This window comes from Pseudoliparis swirei, chromosome 9 (assembly GCF_029220125.1).
Source record: "Pseudoliparis swirei isolate HS2019 ecotype Mariana Trench chromosome 9, NWPU_hadal_v1, whole genome shotgun sequence".
NCBI classification, from domain to species: Eukaryota; Metazoa; Chordata; class Actinopteri; order Perciformes; family Liparidae; genus Pseudoliparis; species Pseudoliparis swirei.
The window spans coordinates 1770585-1789650 of NC_079396.1; the positions used below are offsets into that span (position 1 = coordinate 1770585).

The window sequence follows — 19066 nt, forward strand, 5'->3', positions numbered from 1 at the left end:
ATAAAAACATAGTTGTTGCATGTTATATTCCATTAATCCCCCTGAATGTTGCGTGAAGCGTCCCTCATGCAGCACCCGTAGCTTGGCGTCCTCCCACGGCCTCTGATAGAATCTCTTCTTGCAGGAATCTGGATCTCAGTAAGTTCTGCATCAGCCAGAAGGACGAGATGCAGCAGCCGCCCGTCTACGACCTGTACGCCGTCATCAACCACTACGGGGGGATGATCGGAGGCCACTACACGGCCTACGCCCGGCTGCCCAGCGACAAGAACAGCCAGCGCAGTGACGTCGGTGAGTCTGTTTATCCCCACCTGGAGTGTGTGTGTGTGTGTCGTACCGTTCAACCACCCTGACTCCGCCCTCCTCTCCTCCTCCGCCAGGCTGGCGTCTGTTCGACGACAGCACGGTGACCATGGTGGAGGAGAGTCAGGTGGTGACGCGCTACGCCTACGTCCTGTTCTACCGGCGGCGGAACTCGCCCGTGGAGAGGACGCCGCGCTTCCACCGGCCAATGGGAGCCGAGTCGCCCGCAGGAGCCGCTGCCAGCCAGGTGAGGGCGCCACACCACTACGAGAGGGGGGGGGGGTCCAGAGAAGGGCTTTGGGGTTTTCACTGTGGATGTAGGCGCCAGGTTTGAGCTTCTATCCAAAGTTAAAACGGCCCCTGGCTTATAAGTAAAGTAAATCACTTGTTTTCAGGCTTTTAATGAGAAGTTGCATTGTTTCGGGTGATCAGCGTCTCGAAGCCACGGCGGCTCTCGGAGTCGAGGCTGAAGTGTTGCTGGGATAATAAGTCGTTCCTCTCCTGTGGAATAAGAAGTCTCGGATTGAGTCCGCTCACGTTGATAGAAGTGTTCGACTCCACCTCTCTTGGGAAGTTGATGAATGTGTGTTTGACAGGACTCAGTGGGGGGTCTCACGAAGCCGGAGCGACTCTTCTCGGTGTCGACGGGAGTTCGACGACTCGCTGAGTCATCACGGGGAGATTCCTCATTTAAGTCGTCGGTTCGTTTGAGATCATCAAGATTCAGATGTCAGGCAGCGGCTGCACACACTCATCAACAGGATAGAGTGTGGAGTTCTGTGTGAGAGAAAAAGAGTGAGTGAGAGAGGGAGAGAGTGTGTGTTTGTGAGGGGGAGAGGGTGTGAGATAGTTTTCAGTCCAGAAGTTCTCCGTAGAGAACATGTCGGTGTCTCTTCTCCTCTGAGCCTCCATCTTTCCTGAAGATGCACTTTTAGTTTCTGTGAGGAGGAGAATCGTCTCAGACCTCCAGAGTCTCCGTCAGACCTCCAGAGTCTGTGTCCTCCTCACTCAGCGAGTCGTGGTTTGGGGGCGAGCCTCTCGGTCCCTCTCCTCTGAGTGGCGGTCGGGTCGGGTCCCCGTTGGTCTGCCGTGTTTCTGAATGTACTCGTAGCGTCTGTTAGTCAGCGCCTGTTCCCAGAAGCTGACACCGGTTTCCGCCAATCGCAGGCCTCTCGAATTTGGCGGGAACTGGAGGAGGAAGAGGAGGAAGAGGAGGGGCTCGCCGGAGGCCCCCGCGGACCGTCCCGCTCGGCGCCGCGGAGGCGTCGCACGTCGCTGGACCGCGCCGAGGAGGACGGAGACGGCGGCGCCGTCTCGGTGCGCCGCAGGAGGACGAGGAGGATGTCGGACTATCCCAACGACGATTGCGTGCGCTACGTTGTTCTGGGCACGCTGGTGGCCGTGTTGGCGCTGTTGGTCAACCTGGTCTACCCCCTGCTGAGCAGAGCCACCTGGACCTGAGGGGCCCATGTGAGGGGCCCATGTGAGGGGCCCGCTCTGCATGCAGACGGACCAACGCGAGGTTGGAACATTTGGACGAGGAAGTTCTGTTTTCAGATGTCACCAACGGGTCCTCGGCGGGTCGTAAACATGGATCAACCCTGTAAAATTCCGTCGGGCCCGACCCGGATCCACCGACCCGGTACCAAGGAGAGACCCCCGACCAGCTTTAATTGGGCTTAAATTAAACCGCGAACAATGACGTGCACAGATGTAAATGTTCAGACTTTTTATTTAACCGTAAATTGTTCTCCAGCAATTTGGAAGAAGGAAAAAAAAAAGTCAGATTTCAACAGTTCAAACTTTTTTTAAATTTTTTATTGAAGCAATAAGTTTAAGACCCTGAGGCCCAAAACTAAGAGAAGGTTGAAGCCGTCAGCAGCCGAGCGTAAACGAGTCACTTCACGGCGTCGACGCGCTGGTTTCTGTTTTCTTGTCACATTTAATTTAAATAATTCTCAGGCTGAGCTCTGACAGCTTATGCTTAATAACTTAATGTACAGTTTAATAATTTGATCAGTTTAATAACTTGATGTTCAGTTTAATACTGACCACACACGAGAAGGGAAGCAAAGCGGTACGTACTGCTGCAGTACCCATGTTGGCCACCAGGTGAAGTTTTTACTACAGGAGCCATTAGATCCTCCTCTGCTCTCTCTCCGCTCCTCAGCCAGCGGGGCGAGCAGAGGAGGCCGGCGGCTCCGACTAGAACGTGGAGAACCTCCTCAGTGCAGGTGGAGGGCGGTGGAAGGTTCTGGAAGAGGCTCATGAACAGAATAGTTGTCCAGTAAGGAGCCGAGAGCTTAGATGAGGCCTCTATCTTTATCCTCTATCTTTATCCTCTATCTTTATCCTCTATCTTTATTGCACCACTCTGAAGAGGTGAGAGGTTCCACTGAGTCTCCCATGAAGCAAAGAGAACTCTGTTCCCTCAGTGGATCAGAACCCGTCTCGCGGCGTGTTCCTGGTCTCTCGTGTTCTGAGCCGTTTGTTGTCATGTTTTTTAAATGCCTGTCAACGTGTGTTTATTTGTTTTGTTCCATCTTGAAGTTTATTTTAGTTTTTTTTATCAGATGAAACGTAGTGAACTTGTTGTTTAGGAACGCTCAGATGTTGACGACGAGTCTCGTCTTCGTCGACGAGACGATCGACGAGTTTCTGTGTTTCTGGACGAACGTAGAAATGTAAGATTTAAAGCTTCAAATCACCTGTTGGTCCAGACTTCACCAGACAGACACGCGTCTCACGCCCTCTGTGTGTGTGTGTGTGTGTGTGTCTCACTCCCTCTGTCTGTGTCTCTGTGTCTCACTCCCTCTGGGTGTGTGTGTGTGTCTCACTCCCTCTGTGTGTGTCTCTGTGTCTCACTCCCTCTGTGTGTGTGTGTCTCACTCCCTCTGTGTGTGTGTGTCTCACTCCCTCTGGGTGTGTGTGTCTCACTCCCTCTGGGTGTGTGTGTCTCACTCCCTCTGTGTGTGTGTGTGTCTCACTCCCTCTGGGTGTGTCTGTCTCACTCCCTCTGTGTGTGTGTGTGTGTCTCTGTGTCTCACTCCCTCTGTGTGTGTGTGTCTCACTCCCTCTGGGTGTGTGTGTCTCACTCCCTCTGTGTGTGTGTGTCTCACTCCCTCTGGGTGTGTCTGTCTCACTCCCTCTGTGTGTGTGTGTGTCTCTGTGTCTCACTCCCTCTGTGTGTGTGTGTCTCACTCCCTCTGGGTGTGTGTGTCTCACTCCCTCTGTGTGTGTGTGTGTGTGTGTGTGTCTCACTCCCTCTGGGTGTGTCTGTCTCACTCCCTCTGTGTGTGTGTGTGTCTCTGTGTCTCACTCCCTCTGTGTGTGTCTGTCTCACTCCCTCTGTGTGTGTCTCTGTGTGTCTCTCAGTGCCTCACTCCCTCTGTGTGTGTCTGTGTCTCACTCGCTCTGTCTGTGTCTCTGTGTCTCACAGTGTCTCACTCCCTCTGTGTGTCTGTGTCTCACACCCTCTGTGTGTGTGTCTGTGTCTCTGTGTGTGTCTCTCAGTGTCTCACTCCCTCTGTGTGTGTCTGTGTCTCTGTGTGTGTCTCTCAGTGTCTCACTCCCTCTGTGTGTGTGTCTGTGTCTCTGTGTGTGTCTCTCAGTGTCTCACTCCCTCTGTGTGTCTGTCTCACAGTGTCTCACTCCCTCTGTGTGTGTGTCTGTGTCTCTGTGTGTGTCTCACTCCCTCTGTGTGTGTCTGTGTCTCACTCCCTCTGTGTGTGTGTGTGTCTCTCAGTGTCTCACTCCCTCTGTGTGTGTGTGTCTCACAGTGTCTCACTCCCTCTGTGTGTGTCTCTCTGTGTCTCACTCCCTCTGTGTGTGTCTGTGTCTCTGTGTCTGTCTCTGTGTGTGTCTCTCAGTGTCTCACTCCCTCTGTGTGTCTGTCTGTGTCTCACTCCCTCTGTGTGTGTGTGTCTCACTCCCTCTGTGTGTGTGTGTGTGTGTGTGTGTGTGTGTGTGTCTGTGTCTCACTCCCTCTGTGTCTGTGTCTCTGTGTGTGTCTCTCAGTGTCACTCCCTCTGTGTGTGTCTGTGTCTCACTCCCTCTGTGTGTGTGTGTCTCACTCCCTCTGTGTGTGTCTGTCTGTGTGTGTCTCTGTGTCTCACTCCCTCTGTGTGTGTCTGTGTCTCACTCCCTCTGTGTGTGTGTCTGTGTCTCTGTGTGTCTCACTCCCTGTGTGTGTCTCTGTGTCTCACTCCCTCTGTGTGTGTGTCTCACTCCCTCTGTGTGTGTGTGTCTCACTCCCTCTGTGTGTGTGTGTGTCACTCCCTCTGTGTGTGTCTGTGTCTCACTCCCTCTGTGTGTGTCTGTGTCTCACTCCCTCTGGGTGTGTCTGTCTCTCACTCCCTCTGGGTGTGTTTGTGTCTCTTTCTCTGTCTCTCTTTCTGTGTGTGTGTGTGTGTCTCATTCTCAGTGTGTGTGTTTCTCTGTGTGTGTCTCTTTCTCAGTGTGTGTTTCTCTGTGTCTCTTTCTCTGTGTGTGTGTGTCTCTTTCTCAGTGTGTGTCTCTTTCTGTGTGTGTGTGTGTGTCTCTTTCTCTGTGTGTCTCTTTCTCAGTGTGTGTTTCTCTGTGTCTCTTTCTGTGTGTGTGTGTGTCTCTTTCTCAGTGTGTGTCTCTTTCTGTGTGTGTGTGTGTGTCTCTTTCTCAGTGTGTGTGTTTCTCTGTGTGTCTTTCTCAGTGTGTGTGTCTCTTTCTCAGTGTGTGTTTCTCTGTGTGTGTCTCTTTCTCAGTGTGTGTGTTTCTCTGTGTGTGTCTCTTTCTCTGTGTGTCTGTCTCTGTATGTGTCTCTCAGTGTGTGTGTGTGTCTGTCTCTTTCTCAGTGTGTGTCTCTTTCTCAGTGTCTGTGTGTGTGTCTCTTTCTCAGTGTCTGTGTGTCTCTTTCTCAGTGTGTGTGTGTCTTTCTCTGTGCGTCTGTGTGTCTCTTTCAGTGTGTGTGTGTGTGTGTTAATGTGTGTGTGTCTCAGTGTGTGTGTGTGTGTGTGTGTGATGTCCATTAGAGTGTCTAGTTGTGAGGACGCGATGTATGTTCTCTATCTGCAATATACTTTGAATCTCTGAGTTGTAAAGTATACTATTTTAAGGAAACATGTTATTTCCCTGCAATAATGTAGACGCCATCTAAATGCTGCTTTCTGATATATATGTATATAAAGCATTGTAATTCTTTTTAGAAATAAAGTCTCATCTGTTTCTCATCTGTATGTTTTTATTTACACACAGAAACTCCAGGCCAGTAAACAGCGCTCATGGTTAACACTGGCTCATTATTATTCAACAGGCCTCCAGCCAGTCGCTGTTTGGGGCCGACCTGGACCCCCAAGGCCTCCCCACGCTGACCCCGGAGGTCTCCGCCGACCTCTTCGGCCTCTCTGGAGACTGCACGGCGCCGTCCTACAGCAACATGGAGGAGGTGGACTAGGACCGGGAGGAGAGCCAGATCCGGAGCCCAGGGAAGCTCCGCCTCCTTTGCTAGAGACCCCGTCGGTGCTCGCTAACAACACGGGGCGTCCAGGTCTGACCGGTGCACCCCTGGAGGGACCTGAGGGACCTGGTCTTTGAGAACCTGGACCTGGTCTTTGAGGATGTGACGGCGCTTCAGATGCACATAGGAATGAACTAACTACACACACGCCCCTGATTTACTCTCATAGATAGACTTACACACTTATAATAAGCTAGTTGTATTCATTCAGTGTACACACACACACACAAGCGACTGCACTTCTGTAATCTGCGCTCCTGTGAGCAGCTCGTGATGAAGCCACAGCCACGTGAGAGGAGGTCGGACCAACGCACCTTGTGGTCCCTTCTAACCTTTTACTAGACCTGTTGTTGTGTATATTGTTATGTTTCTTTTCATGGGGGTTTGTTTGTGGCAGGATATTATGTAACCTGCATCAACTGTAAAGAGACATTGTGTGAGACCTGCTGCTTTTTGTTTTTACATTTGTTTGTTTTTTGATATGGCGGGCTCACCGCTCCTGTCTTTTGCTGCTTCATAAACTTCCTGTTGGTGTCTTCTGCTGTTGTGTATTGTTTAGTTGTTCTTGTTTAGGTATTCGATTCTGTGGATGCAATCATCGAAACGGCTTCAGTATAAACTGAAATGTGCATGACCTGCATGTTCAATATCTGCTTCTCATGTCATGATTTCAGTTGTGTGAGTTGTCCAGTCTCTCCCCGCCACCTCTTCTTGTAATAGACTGCGTATATATCGCTATGAAATGTGGGGCTGGTTAAGAATGCTGCTGTGGATACATATAAATGGTTAATATAAATAAAAACAATTTTGAGATCTGCTTACCCTAGTAGTGGTTTTGTTCCTTTTGTCAACTGAATAAAATTATGAATAAACTCCCGGGAACTTGCAATAATTGCTGTTCCTCATGGATCCGTAAAAACATGCAGGACACCCCCAGAAACACCTGTGAATCAGCCCTCATCTGACACCTGCGCGACCTGCAGTATCTTCCCACACCGGCAGATGGCGCTGTGGCCTGTCTCCGCTAGACGAGGCTGCCGCTATTTAGCCGCAGAAGAAGGAGGGGTAGCATGGAGGAACGAAGAAGTAACTCTACCTGCTGTATCTAACCTCACCGTCAGATGGCGCTGTTTCCTATGTCCGGTAGACGAGCGTGCCGCTATGGAGCCGCAGAAGAAGAAGCGGGAGGGAGAAACGAAGAAGTAACTCCCTCGACCTGCAGTATCTCCCCACACCGGCAGATGGCGGTGTTTCCGGTAGACGAGCGTGCCACTGTTGACGGGCAGAAGAAGAAGAAGAATAACGAGGGTTATAATGGAGGAACGAGGAAGCATTCGCCGGTAAGTCGCGATGGCAGTTGAGTCGGTTCGGTGGCAAGTTTCAGTCGCAACGTTTACAAACCACTAAACCGTCGTTAATGGCGGACTCGGGGGAGAACAGCGGCCGCGAGGCCGAAGAAGAACACGACGGGACCAACGGCCGACGCGTGGACGAGCCCGTGCCCCGGACCGCCGGTGACCCCGTAGGGCCGCCGGTCCCCAGGGGGCCGCGGACCGGGGACCGGCGCAGGAGGCTGGTCCTGCACGTGGACCTGAACAACACCGTCCTGGTGTCGGACAGCGTGACGGGCCAGGGGCCGGCGGCCGCCCTGGAGTACTTCCTCTCCACGGTCACCTGGGGCAAGATGAGCGCACAAGGTGACGTTGATTTACCGGATGACGTCAGCGACATTATTGTTAAAGAACAAGTCGTCAACCAGCCCCCGAAAATAATAAGTACAGGGTCAAAGGTCATTTTTATTGGAATCACACATATGTCGGTGGATGGTATTTATCTTTATTATAATGTGAAAGTGAATATTTATATATAAATTATTTATAATAAATATTTCTAAATATATAAATGAATATATATATGTATATATTAAATATGTGTGTATATATATATATTCATTTATATATACACATTTAATATATAAATATATATATAATATATATATTAAATGTGTATATTTATTATATATTTATAATATATACATATATAATATATATATATATATAACGTATTGGGCCACAATCTCACTTTATAGTTCATTTCACATCGCGATAACTTCTGGCCTCAATATCAACATATTTCCGGTTGGTTCAGTGTAATAACTGGTTGATTACTCATTTGTGAATTTATCACGTGACAATAAAAATATGAATTATGAATTAATAACAGTTAAAGTACAAAGTAAGAGAAATGTGTTTTTTGATTGTGAGTAATAACCACATACATACTCGCATTTCTCTTACTTTTATTATCAATTACAACAACATCATGGTGTATTTATGATATCTCAATGTATGACCTCATCACGAGTCCTGAATATCCTAGAGGAGAGATTACATTCCTGGGAGCCGCTGAGCGACCTTGAGCTGCTGCGCACTCGCATTGTTTACGACCCTCCATGAAAACCTCTGTGCAGGCGAGTGGGAGTGGCTTAGTGACTCCGCCTCCCTGCTGCCACCGTGCGACGGCGCCGTCAGCTACTACTCTCAATTTGGACGGACGCCGGGTTTCATCGGTGCCGCCGGGCGACGCTTCCGCGGGATCCTGGACGAGCATCTAGACCTGTTCCGCTGGCCCGAGGGCGCCAAGGCAAGCAAGCACCCTGTAGGAGCAGCACCCTGTAGGAGCAGCACCCTGTAGGAGCAGCACCCTGTAGGAGCAGCACCCTGTAGGAGCAGCACCCTATAGGAGCAGCACCCTGTAGGAGCAGCACTCTATAGGAGCAGCACCCTGTAGGAACAGCACCCTGTAGGAACAGCACCCTGTAGGAGCAGCACCCTGTAGGAGCAGCACCCTGTAGGAGCAGCACTCTGTAGGAGCAGCACCCTGTAGGAACAGCACCCTGTAGGAGCAGCACCCTGTAGGAGCAGCACCCTATAGGAGCAGCACCCTATAGGAGCAGCACCCTGTAGGAGCAGCACTCTGTAGGAGCAGCACCCTGTAGGAGCAGCACCCTATAGGAGCAGCACCCTGTAGGAGCAGCACCCTGTAGGAGCAGCACTCTGTAGGAGCAGCACCCTGTAGGAGCAGCACCCTGTAGGAGCAGCACCCTGTAGGAGCAGCACCCTGTAGGAGCAGCACCCTGTAGGAGCAGCACTCTGTAGGAGCAGCACCCTGTAGGAACAGCACCCTGTAGGAGCAGCACACTGTAGGAGCAGCACCCTGTAGGAGCAGCACCCTATAGGAGCAGCACCCTGTAGGAACAGCACCCTGTAGGAGCAGCACCCTGTAGGAGCAGCACCCTGTAGGAGCAGCACCCTATAGGAGCAGCACCCTGTAGGAACAGCACCCTGTAGGAGCAGCACCCTGTAGGAGCAGCACCCTGTAGGAGCAGCACTCTGTAGGAGCAGCACCCTGTAGGAGCAGCACCCTATAGGAGCAGCACCCTGTAGGAACAGCACCCTGTAGGAGCAGCACACTGTAGGAGCAGCACCCTGTAGGAGCAGCACCCTGTAGGAGCAGCACCCTGTAGGAACAGCACCCTGTAGGAGCAGCACCCTGTAGGAGCAGCACCCTATAGGAGCAGCACCCTATAGGAGCAGCACTCTATAGGAGCAGCACCCTGTAGGAACAGCACCCTGTAGGAGCAGCACCCTATAGGAGCAGCACCCTGTAGGAGCAGCACTCTATAGGAGCAGCACTCTATAGGAGCAGCACCCTATAGGAGCAGCACTCTATAGGAGCAGCACCCTATAGGAGCAGCACTCTATAGGAGCAGCACCCTATAGGAGCAGCACCCTGTAGGAGCAGCACCCTGTAGGAGCAGCACCCTGTAGGAGCAGCACTCTATAGGAGCAGCACTCTATAGGAGCAGCACTCTATAGGAGCAGCACCCTATAGGAGCAGCACTCTATAGGAGCAGCACCCTGTAGGAGCAGCACTCTATAGGAGCAGCACCCTGTAGGAGCAGCACTCTATAGGACCAGCACCATATAGGAGCAGCACCCTATAGGAGCAGCACTCTATAGGACCAGCACCCTATAGGAGCAGCACTCTATAGGAGCAGCACCCTGTAGGAGCAGCACTCTATAGGAGCAGCACCCTGTAGGAGCAGCACTCTATAGGACCAGCACCATATAGGAGCAGCACCCTGTAGGAGCAGCACCCTGTAGGAGCAGCACCCTATAGGAGCAGCACTCTATAGGAGCAGCACTCTATAGGAGCAGCACCCTATAGGAGCAGCACCCTGTAGGAGCAGCACCCTGTAGGAGCAGCACCCTATAGGAGCAGCACCCTGTAGGAGCAGCACCCTGTAGGAGCAGCACTCTATAGGAGCAGCACCCTATAGGAGCAGCACTCTATAGGAGCAGCACCCTATAGGAGCAGCACCCTGTAGGAGCAGCACCCTGTAGGAGCAGCACCCTATAGGAGCAGCACCCTGTAGGAGCAGCACCCTGTAGGAGCAGCACTCTATAGGAGCAGCACCCTATAGGAGCAGCACTCTATAGGAGCAGCACCCTATAGGAGCAGCACCCTGTAGGAGCAGCACCCTGTAGGAGCAGCACCCTATAGGAGCAGCACCCTGTAGGAGCAGCACCCTGTAGGAGCAGCACCCTGTAGGAGCAGCACCCTGTAGGAGCAGCACCCTATGAGAGAAGCACCCTCTCTCTCCCCCACCCTCTTTCTCTCTCGCCCCCATCTCCCTTATCCCCCCCTGTGTGTGTGTATATATATATATGTGTGTATATATAATGATGACTTGGCTCCGCCCCCTGCAGGCGGACAGCGCCCTGTGTGTGGAGGGCGCCGGCGGCCGCCTGTTCCACTGGATCCTTCCGTCCTTCTTCCAGCTGCTGGTGGACCTGGTCCATGAGGGGCGGAGCTTCTCCGTCGTCTTCCGGACGTTCGGCAGCGACCTGCCGCGGGCGCTGGGCGCCGTGAGCCGGGCGCTGAGTGGCGCCCACCCGCTGTTCCCAGACCTGCCCGCCCTCAAGGTACGCCTCCTCCACTCGCCTCCTCCACTCGCCTCCTCCACTCGCCTCCTCCACTCTCCTCCTCCACTCGCCTCCTCCACTCTCCTCCTCCACTCGCCTCCTCCACTCGCCTCCTCCACTCGCCTCCTTTAGTTGTCCTCTCGCCTCCTTTAGACGTCCGCTCGCCTCCTTTAGTCGTCCTCTCGCCTCCTTTAGACGTCCTCTCGCCTCCTTTAGTCGTCCTCTCGCCTCCTTTAGACGTCCACTCGCCTCCTTTAGACGTCCTCTCGCCTCCTTTAGACGTCCACTCGCCTCCTTTAGACGTCCTCTCGCCTCCTTTAGACGTCCTTTCGCCTCCTTTAGTCGTCCTCTCGCCTCCTTTAGACGTCCTTTCGCCTCCATTAGACGTCCACTCGCCTCCTTTAGACGTCCTCTCGCCTCCTTTAGACGTCCACTCGCCTCCTTTAGACGTCCTCTCGCCTCCTTTAGTCGTCCGCTCGCCTCCTTTAGTCGTCCTCTCGCCTCCTTTAGACGTCCTCTCGCCTCCTTTAGACGTCCTCTCGCCTCCTTTAGACGTCCTCTCGCCTCCTTTAGTCGTCCTCTCGCCTCCTTTAGACGTCCTCTCTCCTCCTTTAGACGTCCTCTCGCCTCCTTTAGACGTCCACTCGCCTCCTTTAGACGTCCTCTCGCCTCCTTTAGACGTCCTCTCGCCTCCTTTAGTCGTCCTCTCGCCTCCTTTAGTTGTCCTCTCGCCTCCTTTAGACGTCCTCTCGCCTCCTTTAGACGTCCACTCGCCTCCTTTAGTCGTCCTCTCCCCTCCTTTAGTCGTCCTCTCCCCTCCTTTAGACGTCCACTCGCCTCCTTTAGTCGTCCTCTCGCCTCCTTTAGTCGTCCTCTCGCCTCCTTTAGTCGTCCTCTCCCCTCCTTTAGACGTCCTCTCGCCTCCTTTAGTCGTCCTCTCGCCTCCTTTAGATGTCCTCTCCCCTCCTTTAGACGTCCTCTCGCCTCCTTTAGTCGTCCTCTCGCCTCCTTTAGACGTCCTCTCTCCTCCTTTAGACGTCCACTCGCCTCCTTTAGACGTCCTCTCGCCTCCTTTAGTCGTCCTCTCGCCTCCTTTAGACGTCCACTCGCCTCCTTTAGACGTCCACTCGCCTCCTTTAGACGTCCTCTCGCCTCCTTTAGTCGTCCGCTCGCCTCCTTTAGTCGCCTCGCCTCCTTTGACGCCTCTCGCTCCTTTAGACGCCCTCTCGCCTCCTTAGACGCCCTCGCCTCCTTTAGACGTCCACTCGCCTCCTTAGACGTCCTCTCGCCTCCTTTAGACGCCCTTCGCCTCCTTTAGACGTCCTCTCGCCTCCTTTAGTCGTCCCGCCTCCTTTAGTCGTCCTCTCGCCTCCTTTAGACGCCTCTCGCCTCCTTAGACGCCTCTCGCCTCCTTAGACGTCCTCTCGCCTCCTTTAGTCGCCCTCGCCTCCTTTAGACGTCCTCTCTCCTCCTTTAGACGTCCTCTCGCCTCCTTTAGACGTCCACTCGCCTCCTTTAGACGTCCTCTCGCCTCCTTTAGACGTCCTCTCGCCTCCTTTAGTCGTCCGCTCGCCTCCTTTAGTTGTCCTCTCGCCTCCTTTAGTTGTCCTCTCGCCTCCTTTAGACGTCCTCTCGCCTCCTTTAGACGTCCGCTCGCCTCCTTTAGTTGTCCTCTCCCCTCCTTTAGTCGTCCTCTCGCCTCCTTTAGTCGTCCTCTCTCCTCCTTTAGTCGTCCTCTCGCCTCCTTTAGTCGTCCTCTCCCCTCCTTTAGACGTCCTCTCGCCTCCTTTAGTCGTCCTCTCGCCTCCTTTAGATGTCCTCTCCCCTCCTTTAGACGTCCTCTCGCCTCCTTTAGACGTCCTCGTCCTTAGACGCCCTTCCGCCTCCTTTAGACGTCCTCTCGCCTCCTTTAGTCGTCCTCTCGCCTCCTTTAGACGTCCTCTCGCCTCCTTTAGACGTCCTCTCGCCTCCTTTAGACGTCCTCTCGCCTCCTTTAGACGTCCTCTCGCCTCCTTTAGACGTCCTCTCGCCTCCTTTAGACGTCCACTCGCCTCCTTTAGACGTCCTCTCGCCTCCTTTAGACGTCCTCTCGCCTCCTTTAGACGTCCTCTCGCCTCCTTTAGACGTCCTCTCGCCTCCTTTAGACGTCCTCTCGCCTCCTTTAGACGTCCTCTCTTAGACGCTCCTCCTTAGGCGTCCTCTCGCCTCCTTTAGACGTCCTCGCCTCCTTTAGACGCCCTCTCGCCTCCTTTAGACGTCCTCTCGCCTCCTTTAGACGCCCTCTCTCCTTTGAAGTCCTCTCGCCTCCTTTAGTTGTCCTCTCGCCTCCTTTAGACGTCCTCTCGCCTCCTTTAGACGTCCTCTCCCCTCCTTTAGACGTCCACTCGCCTCCTTTAGTCGTCCTCTCCCTCCTTAGACGTCCTCTCGCCTCCTTTAGTCGCCTCCTCGCCTCCTTTAGTCGTCCTCTCGCCTCCTTTAGACGTCCTCTCGCCTCCTTTAGACGTCCTCTCGCCTCCTTTAGTCGTCCTCTCGCCTCCTTTAGATGTCCTCTCCCCTCCTTTAGACGTCCTCTCGCCTCCTTTAGTCGTCCTCTCGCCTCCTTTAGTCGTCCTCTCGCCTCCTTAGACGTCCTCGCCTCCTTTAGACGTCCTCTCGCTTCCTTTAGACGTCCTCTCGCCTCCTTTAGTCGTCCACTCGCCTCCTTTAGTCGTCCTTCTCCTCTTTAGACGCTCTCCTCCTTAGACGCCTCGCCTCCTTTAGTCGCCTCGCCTCCTTAGACGTCCTCTCGCCTCCTTTAGACGCCCTCGCCTCCTTTAGTCGCCGCCTCCTTTAGTCGTCCTCTCCCTCCTTTAGACGTCCTCTCGCCTCCTTTAGTCGTCCTCTCGCCTCCTTTAGTCGCCCTCTCCTCCTTTAGACGTCCTCTCGCCTCCTTTAGACGCCCTTCGCCTCCTTTAGTCGTCCTCGCCTCCTTTAGACGTCCCTCGCCTCCTTTAGACGTCCTCTCGCCTCCTTTAGACGCCTCTCGCCTCCTTTAGTCGTCCTTCTCGCCTCCTTTAGACGTCCTCTCACCTGCTTTAGACGTCCACTCGCCTCCTTTAGACGTCCCTCGCCTCCTTTAGCTCGCCTCCCTCCTTTAGACGTCCACTCGCCTCCTTTAGTCGTCCTCTCGCCTCCTTTAGACGCCCTCGCCTCCTTTAGTCGTCTCCTCCTTTAGGCGTCCTCTCGCCTCCTTTAGTCGCCTCGCCTCCTTTAGACGTCCACTCGCCTCCTTTAGTCGTCCTCTCGCCTCCTTTAGACGTCCACTCGCCTCCTTTAGACGTCCTCTCGCCTCCTTTAGTCGTCCTCTCGCCTCCTTTAGACGTCCTCTCGCCTCCTTTAGACGTCCTCTCGCCTCCTTTAGTCGTCCTCTCGCCTCCTTTAGACGTCCGCTCGCCTCCTTTAGACGTCCTCTCGCCTCCTTTAGTCGTCCGCTCGCCTCCTTTAGTCGTCCTCTCGCCTCCTTTAGACGTCCTCTCGCCTCCTTTAGACGTCCTCTCGCCTCCTTTAGTCGTCCTCTCGCCTCCTTAGACGTCCCTCGCCTCCTTTAGACGTCCTCTAGCCTCCTTTAGACGCCCTCTCGCCTCCTTTAGACGCTCCTCGCCTCCTTTAGACGCCCTCGCCTCCTTTAGACGTCCTCTCGCCTCCTTTAGTCCTCTCGCCTCCTTTAGACGTCCACTCGCCTCCTTTAGACGTCCTCTCGCCTCCTTTAGTCGTCCTCTCGCCTCCTTTAGTCGTCCTCTCGCCTCCTTTAGACGTCCACTCGCCTCCTTTAGACGTCCACTCGCCTCCTTTAGACGTCCTCTCGCCTCCTTTAGTCGTCCGCTCGCCTCCTTTAGTCGTCCTCTCGCCTCCTTTAGACGCCCTCGCCTCCTTAGACGCCTCTCCTCCTTTAGTCCTCTCCCCTCCTTTAGACGCCCTCGCCTCCTTTAGTCGTCCTCTCCTCCTTTAAGTCCTCGCCTCCTTTAGTCGTCCTCTCCCCTCCTTTAGACGTCCACTCGCCTCCTTTAGTCGTCCTCTCCCCTCCTTTAGACGTCCACTCGCCTCCTTTAGACGTCCTCGCCTCCTTTAGTCGTCCTCTCGCCTCCTTTAGACGTCCTCTCGCCTCCTTTAGACGTCCTCTCGCCTCCTTTAGTCGTCCTCTCCCCTCCTTTAGACGTCCACTCGCCTCCTTTAGTCGTCCTCTCCCCTCCTTTAGTCGTCCTCTCCCCTCCTTTAGTCGTCCTCTCCCCTCCTTTAGACGTCCACTCGCCTCCTTTAGTCGTCCTCTCCCCTCCTTTAGACGTCCACTCGCCTCCTTTAGACGTCCTCTCGCCTCCTTTAGACGCTCCGCCTCCTTTAGTCGTCCTCGCCTCCTTTAGTCCTCTCGCCTCCTTTGGTCGTCCTCGCGCCTCCTTTAGACGCCTCGCCTCCTTTAGACGTCCACTCGCCTCCTTTAGTCCTCTCGCCTCCTTAGTCGTCCTCTCCTCCTTTAGACGTCCATCGCCTCCTTTAGACGCCTCTCGCCTCCTTTAGTCGCCCCTCGCCTCCTTTAGTCGTCCTCTCCCTCCTTTAGACGCCTCTCGCCTCCTTTAGGCGCCCTCGCCTCCTTTAGATGTCCTCCCCTCCTTTAGACGTCCTCTCGCCTCCTTTAGTCGCCCTCTCGCCTCCTTTAGACGCCCTCTCGCCTCCTTTAGACGTCCACTCGCCTCCTTTAGACGCCCTCGCCTCCTTAGTCGCTAGCCTCCTTAGACGCCACGCCTCCTTTAGGCCCACCGCCTCCTTTAGACGTCCTCTCGCCTCCTTTAGGTCCTCGCCTCCTTTAGACGTCCTCGCCTCCTAGTCGCCCTCCTTTAGTCGCCCACTCGCCTCCTTTAGTCGCCTCTCGCCTCCTTTAGTCGCCTCTCGCCTCCTTTAGTCCCTTCCTCCTTTAGACGCCCTCGCCTCCTTTAGTCGCCTCTCCTCCTTTAGTCGTCCTCTCGCCTCCTTTAGTCGTCCTCTCGCCTCCTTTAGACGTCCCTCGCCTCTTAGTCGTCCTCTCCCCTCCTTTAGACGTCACTCGCCTCCTTTAGACGTCCTCTCCTCCTTTAGACGCCCACTCGCCTCCTTAGTCGCCTCTCGCCTCCTTTAGACGTCCACTCGCCTCCTTTAGGCGCCCTCTCGCCTCCTTTAGACGTCCTCTCGCCTGCTTTAGTCGCCTCTCCGCCTCCTTTGACGCCGTCCTCGCCTCCTTTAGTCGCCCTCGCCTCCTTAGGCGTCCTCTACGCCTCCTTTAGACGCCCTTCGCCTCCTTTAGACGTCCTCTCGCCTCCTTTAGACGTCCTCTCGCCTCCTTTAGACGTCCTCTCGCCTCCTTTAGACGTCCTCTCCTCCTTTAGTGCTCTCGCCTCCTTTAGGCGTCCTCTGCCTCCTTTAGACGTCCTCTCGCCTCCTTTAGACGTCCTCTCGCCTCCTTTAGACGTCCTCTAGCCTCCTTTAGACGCCCTCGCCTTTCCTCCTTTAGGCCTCTCGCCTCCTTTAGACGCCCTCTCGCCTCCTTAGAGTCCTCTCCTCCTTTAGACGCCTCTCGCCTCCTTTAGACGCCCTTCGCCTCCTTTAGACGTCCTCTCGCCTCCTTTAGACGCTCTAGCTCCTTTAGTCGTCCTCTCGCCTCCTTAGACGTCCTCGCCCTTTAGTCGCTCTCGCCTCCTTAGACGTCCTCGCCTCCTTTAGTCGTCCTCTAGCCTCCTTTAGACGTCCTCTCCTCCTTTAGACGCCCACTCGCCTCCTTTAGTCGTCCTCTCGCCTCCTTAGTCCCTCTCGCCTCCTTTAGACGTCCTCGCCTCCTTTAGACGTCACTCGCCTCCTTTAGTCGCCCTCGCCTCCTTTAGACGCCCTCTCCTCCTTTAGACGCCTCTCGCCTCCTTTAGACGCCCTTCGCCTCCTTTAGTCGTCCTCTCGCCTCCTTTAGACGCCTCGCCTCCTTTAGACGTCCACTCGCCTCCTTTAGACGCCTCTCGCCTCCTTTAGACGTCCTCTCGCCTCCTTAGACGCCCTCGCCTCCTTTAGACGTCCACTCGCCTCCTTTAGACGTCCTCTCGCCTCCTTTAGTCGTCCGCTCGCCTCCTTTAGTCGTCCTCTCGCCTCCTTTAGACGTCCTCTCGCCTCCTTTAGACGTCCTCTCGCCTCCTTTAGTCGTCCTCTCCCCTCCTTTAGACGTCCACTCGCCTCCTTTAGTCGACCTCTCCCCTCCTTTAGTCGCCTCGCCTCTTAGTCGTCCTTCGCCTCCTTTAGACGTCCTCTCGCCTCCTTTAGTCGCCCTCGCCTCCTTTAGTCCTCGCCTCCTTTAGACGCCCTCGCCTCCTTTAGTCGCCCTCTCGCCTCCTTTAGTCGTCCTCTGCCTCCTTTAGTCGCCCCTCTCCTCCTTAGACGCCCTCTGCCTCCTTAGTCGCCCCTCGCCTCCTTTAGATGTCCTCTCCTCCTTTAGACGCCTCGCCTCCTTAGACGCCCTGCCTCCTTTAGACGTCCTCTCGCCTCCAGCTGACGTCCTGAGCCTCCTTAGACCGCGCCTCCTGTCCTAGACGCCCTCGACCTTAGACGTCCTCTCGCCTCCTTTAGTCGTCCACTCGCCTCCTACAGGGCCCATGCTCCTGACGTGGGTCTGGGGGTCCATCCAAGTCCTCTGACCGTGTCCTCTCAGCTGCAGGTGGACTTGACTCTCCTCTCCTTCAGGTGGGCCAGTAACTCGTTCTCCGCCTGGGCGCCTGTCCCTGGGACCCGAGACCTGAGACCAGCAGGTCCAGCACATGGGGCTTCCAGACGACAACATCCGCACAAGCCGCCTGAACTCGTCTCATCGTCCTGCCCAAGGTACCCTAGAGACCTTGGAGAACACGGAGAACATGTAGAGAACACGGAGAACATGTAGAGAACACGGAGAACATGTAGAGAACACGGAGAGACCTAGAACACGGAGAGACCTCCTAGAACACAGAGACCTCCTAGAACACAGAGACCTCCTAGAACACAGAGACCTCCTAGAACACAGAGAGACCTCCTAGAACACAGAGACCTCCTAGAACACAGAGACCTCCTAGAACACAGAGACCTCCTAGAACACAGAGACCTCCTAGAACACACAGAGACCTCCTAGAACACACAGAGACCTCCTAGAACACAGAGACCTCCTAGAACACAGAGACCTCCTAGAACACAGAGACCTCCTAGAACACAGAGACCTCCTAGAACACAGAGACCTCCTAGAACACAGAGACCTCCTAGAACACAGAGACCTCCTAGAACACAGAGACCTCCTAGAACACAGAGACCTCCTAGAACACAGAGACCTCCTAGAACACACAGAGACCTCCTAGAACACACAGAGACCTCCTAGAACACAGAGACCTCCTAGAACACACAGAGACCTCCTAGAACACACAGAGACCTCCTAGAACACAGAGACCTCCTAGAACACAGAGACCTCCTAGAACACAGAGACCTCCTAGAACACAGAGACCTCCTAGAACACAGAGAGACCTCCTAGAACACAGAGAGACCTCCTAGAACACAGAGAGACCTCCTAGAACACAGAGACCTCCTAGAACACAGAGACCTCCTAGAACACAGAGACCTCCTAGAACACAGAGAGACCTCCTAGAACACAGAGACCTCCTAGAACACAGAGACCTCCTAGAACACAGAGAGACCTCCTAGAACACAGAGACCTCCTAGAACACAGAGAGACCTCCTAGAACACAGAGACCTCCTAGAACACAGAGACCTCCTAGAACACAGAGAGACCTCCTAGAACACAGAGACCTCCTAGAACAGGTGCAGATGTTTGACAGGCGTCGCTTGTGGGCTCCGTGTCTCAGGCGGGACTCTGTTGGTGCAGAATGAACAACGAGCATCAGAGCCTCTGATTGGCTGCTCTGGTCTCTGCTGTCGTCGTGTCTTTCAGTTTGACCTTCAGGAAACACCACGGACCGTTAGCTTCAGGTCCTTTGATCTGTCACTTCTTTTTCAGCTTTCATGAGCCACCGCTGAGTCATGAAAACCATCTCCGGACCCTCGGGTCCTCCTCTTCTCCTCCTCTTCTTCTCTCCTCCTCCTCTCCTCTTCTCCTCAGCTCAGTGTCTCTGTTGTGTTCATGCGTCTCTTTTGAAACTATACGAGTGTTCTGAGTTTATTAAAGATTATCTTATCAGTTGTGTCTCCAGAAAGCTAACCCTAACCCCTGTCTCTCTCTCTCTCTCTCTCTTATCTCCCCCCCTCTCCAGGTCTTCTTGGC

At 54.2% G+C, this 19066-nt stretch overlaps 2 protein-coding genes across 6 annotated transcripts in view; both read left to right on the plus strand.

Annotated features, from left to right (window-relative positions):
• Positions 1-6620, plus strand: part of usp19 (ubiquitin specific peptidase 19) — a 28647-nt gene extending 22027 nt beyond the window's left edge. For 2 of the 5 annotated variants that reach the window (XM_056422923.1, XM_056422924.1), the window contains exons 24-26: positions 125-291; positions 381-550; positions 1471-2015. In XM_056422923.1, coding sequence (XP_056278898.1) covers positions 125-291; positions 381-550; positions 1471-1764 — 631 coding nt within the window. In that variant the 3' untranslated portion in view covers positions 1765-2015. Of the gene's footprint in view, positions 1-124; positions 292-380; positions 551-1470; positions 2016-2903; positions 2988-5590 lie in introns of those variants that run through there. The other 3 variants (XM_056422926.1, XM_056422927.1, XM_056422925.1) reach the window with 2 other exon arrangements.
• A 473-nt stretch (positions 6621-7093) lies between these two features.
• On the plus strand, positions 7094-17622 carry si:dkey-32e6.3 (uncharacterized). The gene is made up of 5 exons (XM_056423485.1): positions 7094-7491; positions 8265-8437; positions 10567-10782; positions 17477-17508; positions 17559-17622. The coding sequence occupies exons 1-5, from the start codon at positions 7212-7214 to the stop codon at positions 17620-17622; spliced, it is 765 nt and encodes a 254-aa protein (XP_056279460.1). The 5' UTR covers positions 7094-7211.
• Positions 17623-19066: the final 1444 nt, after the last annotated feature.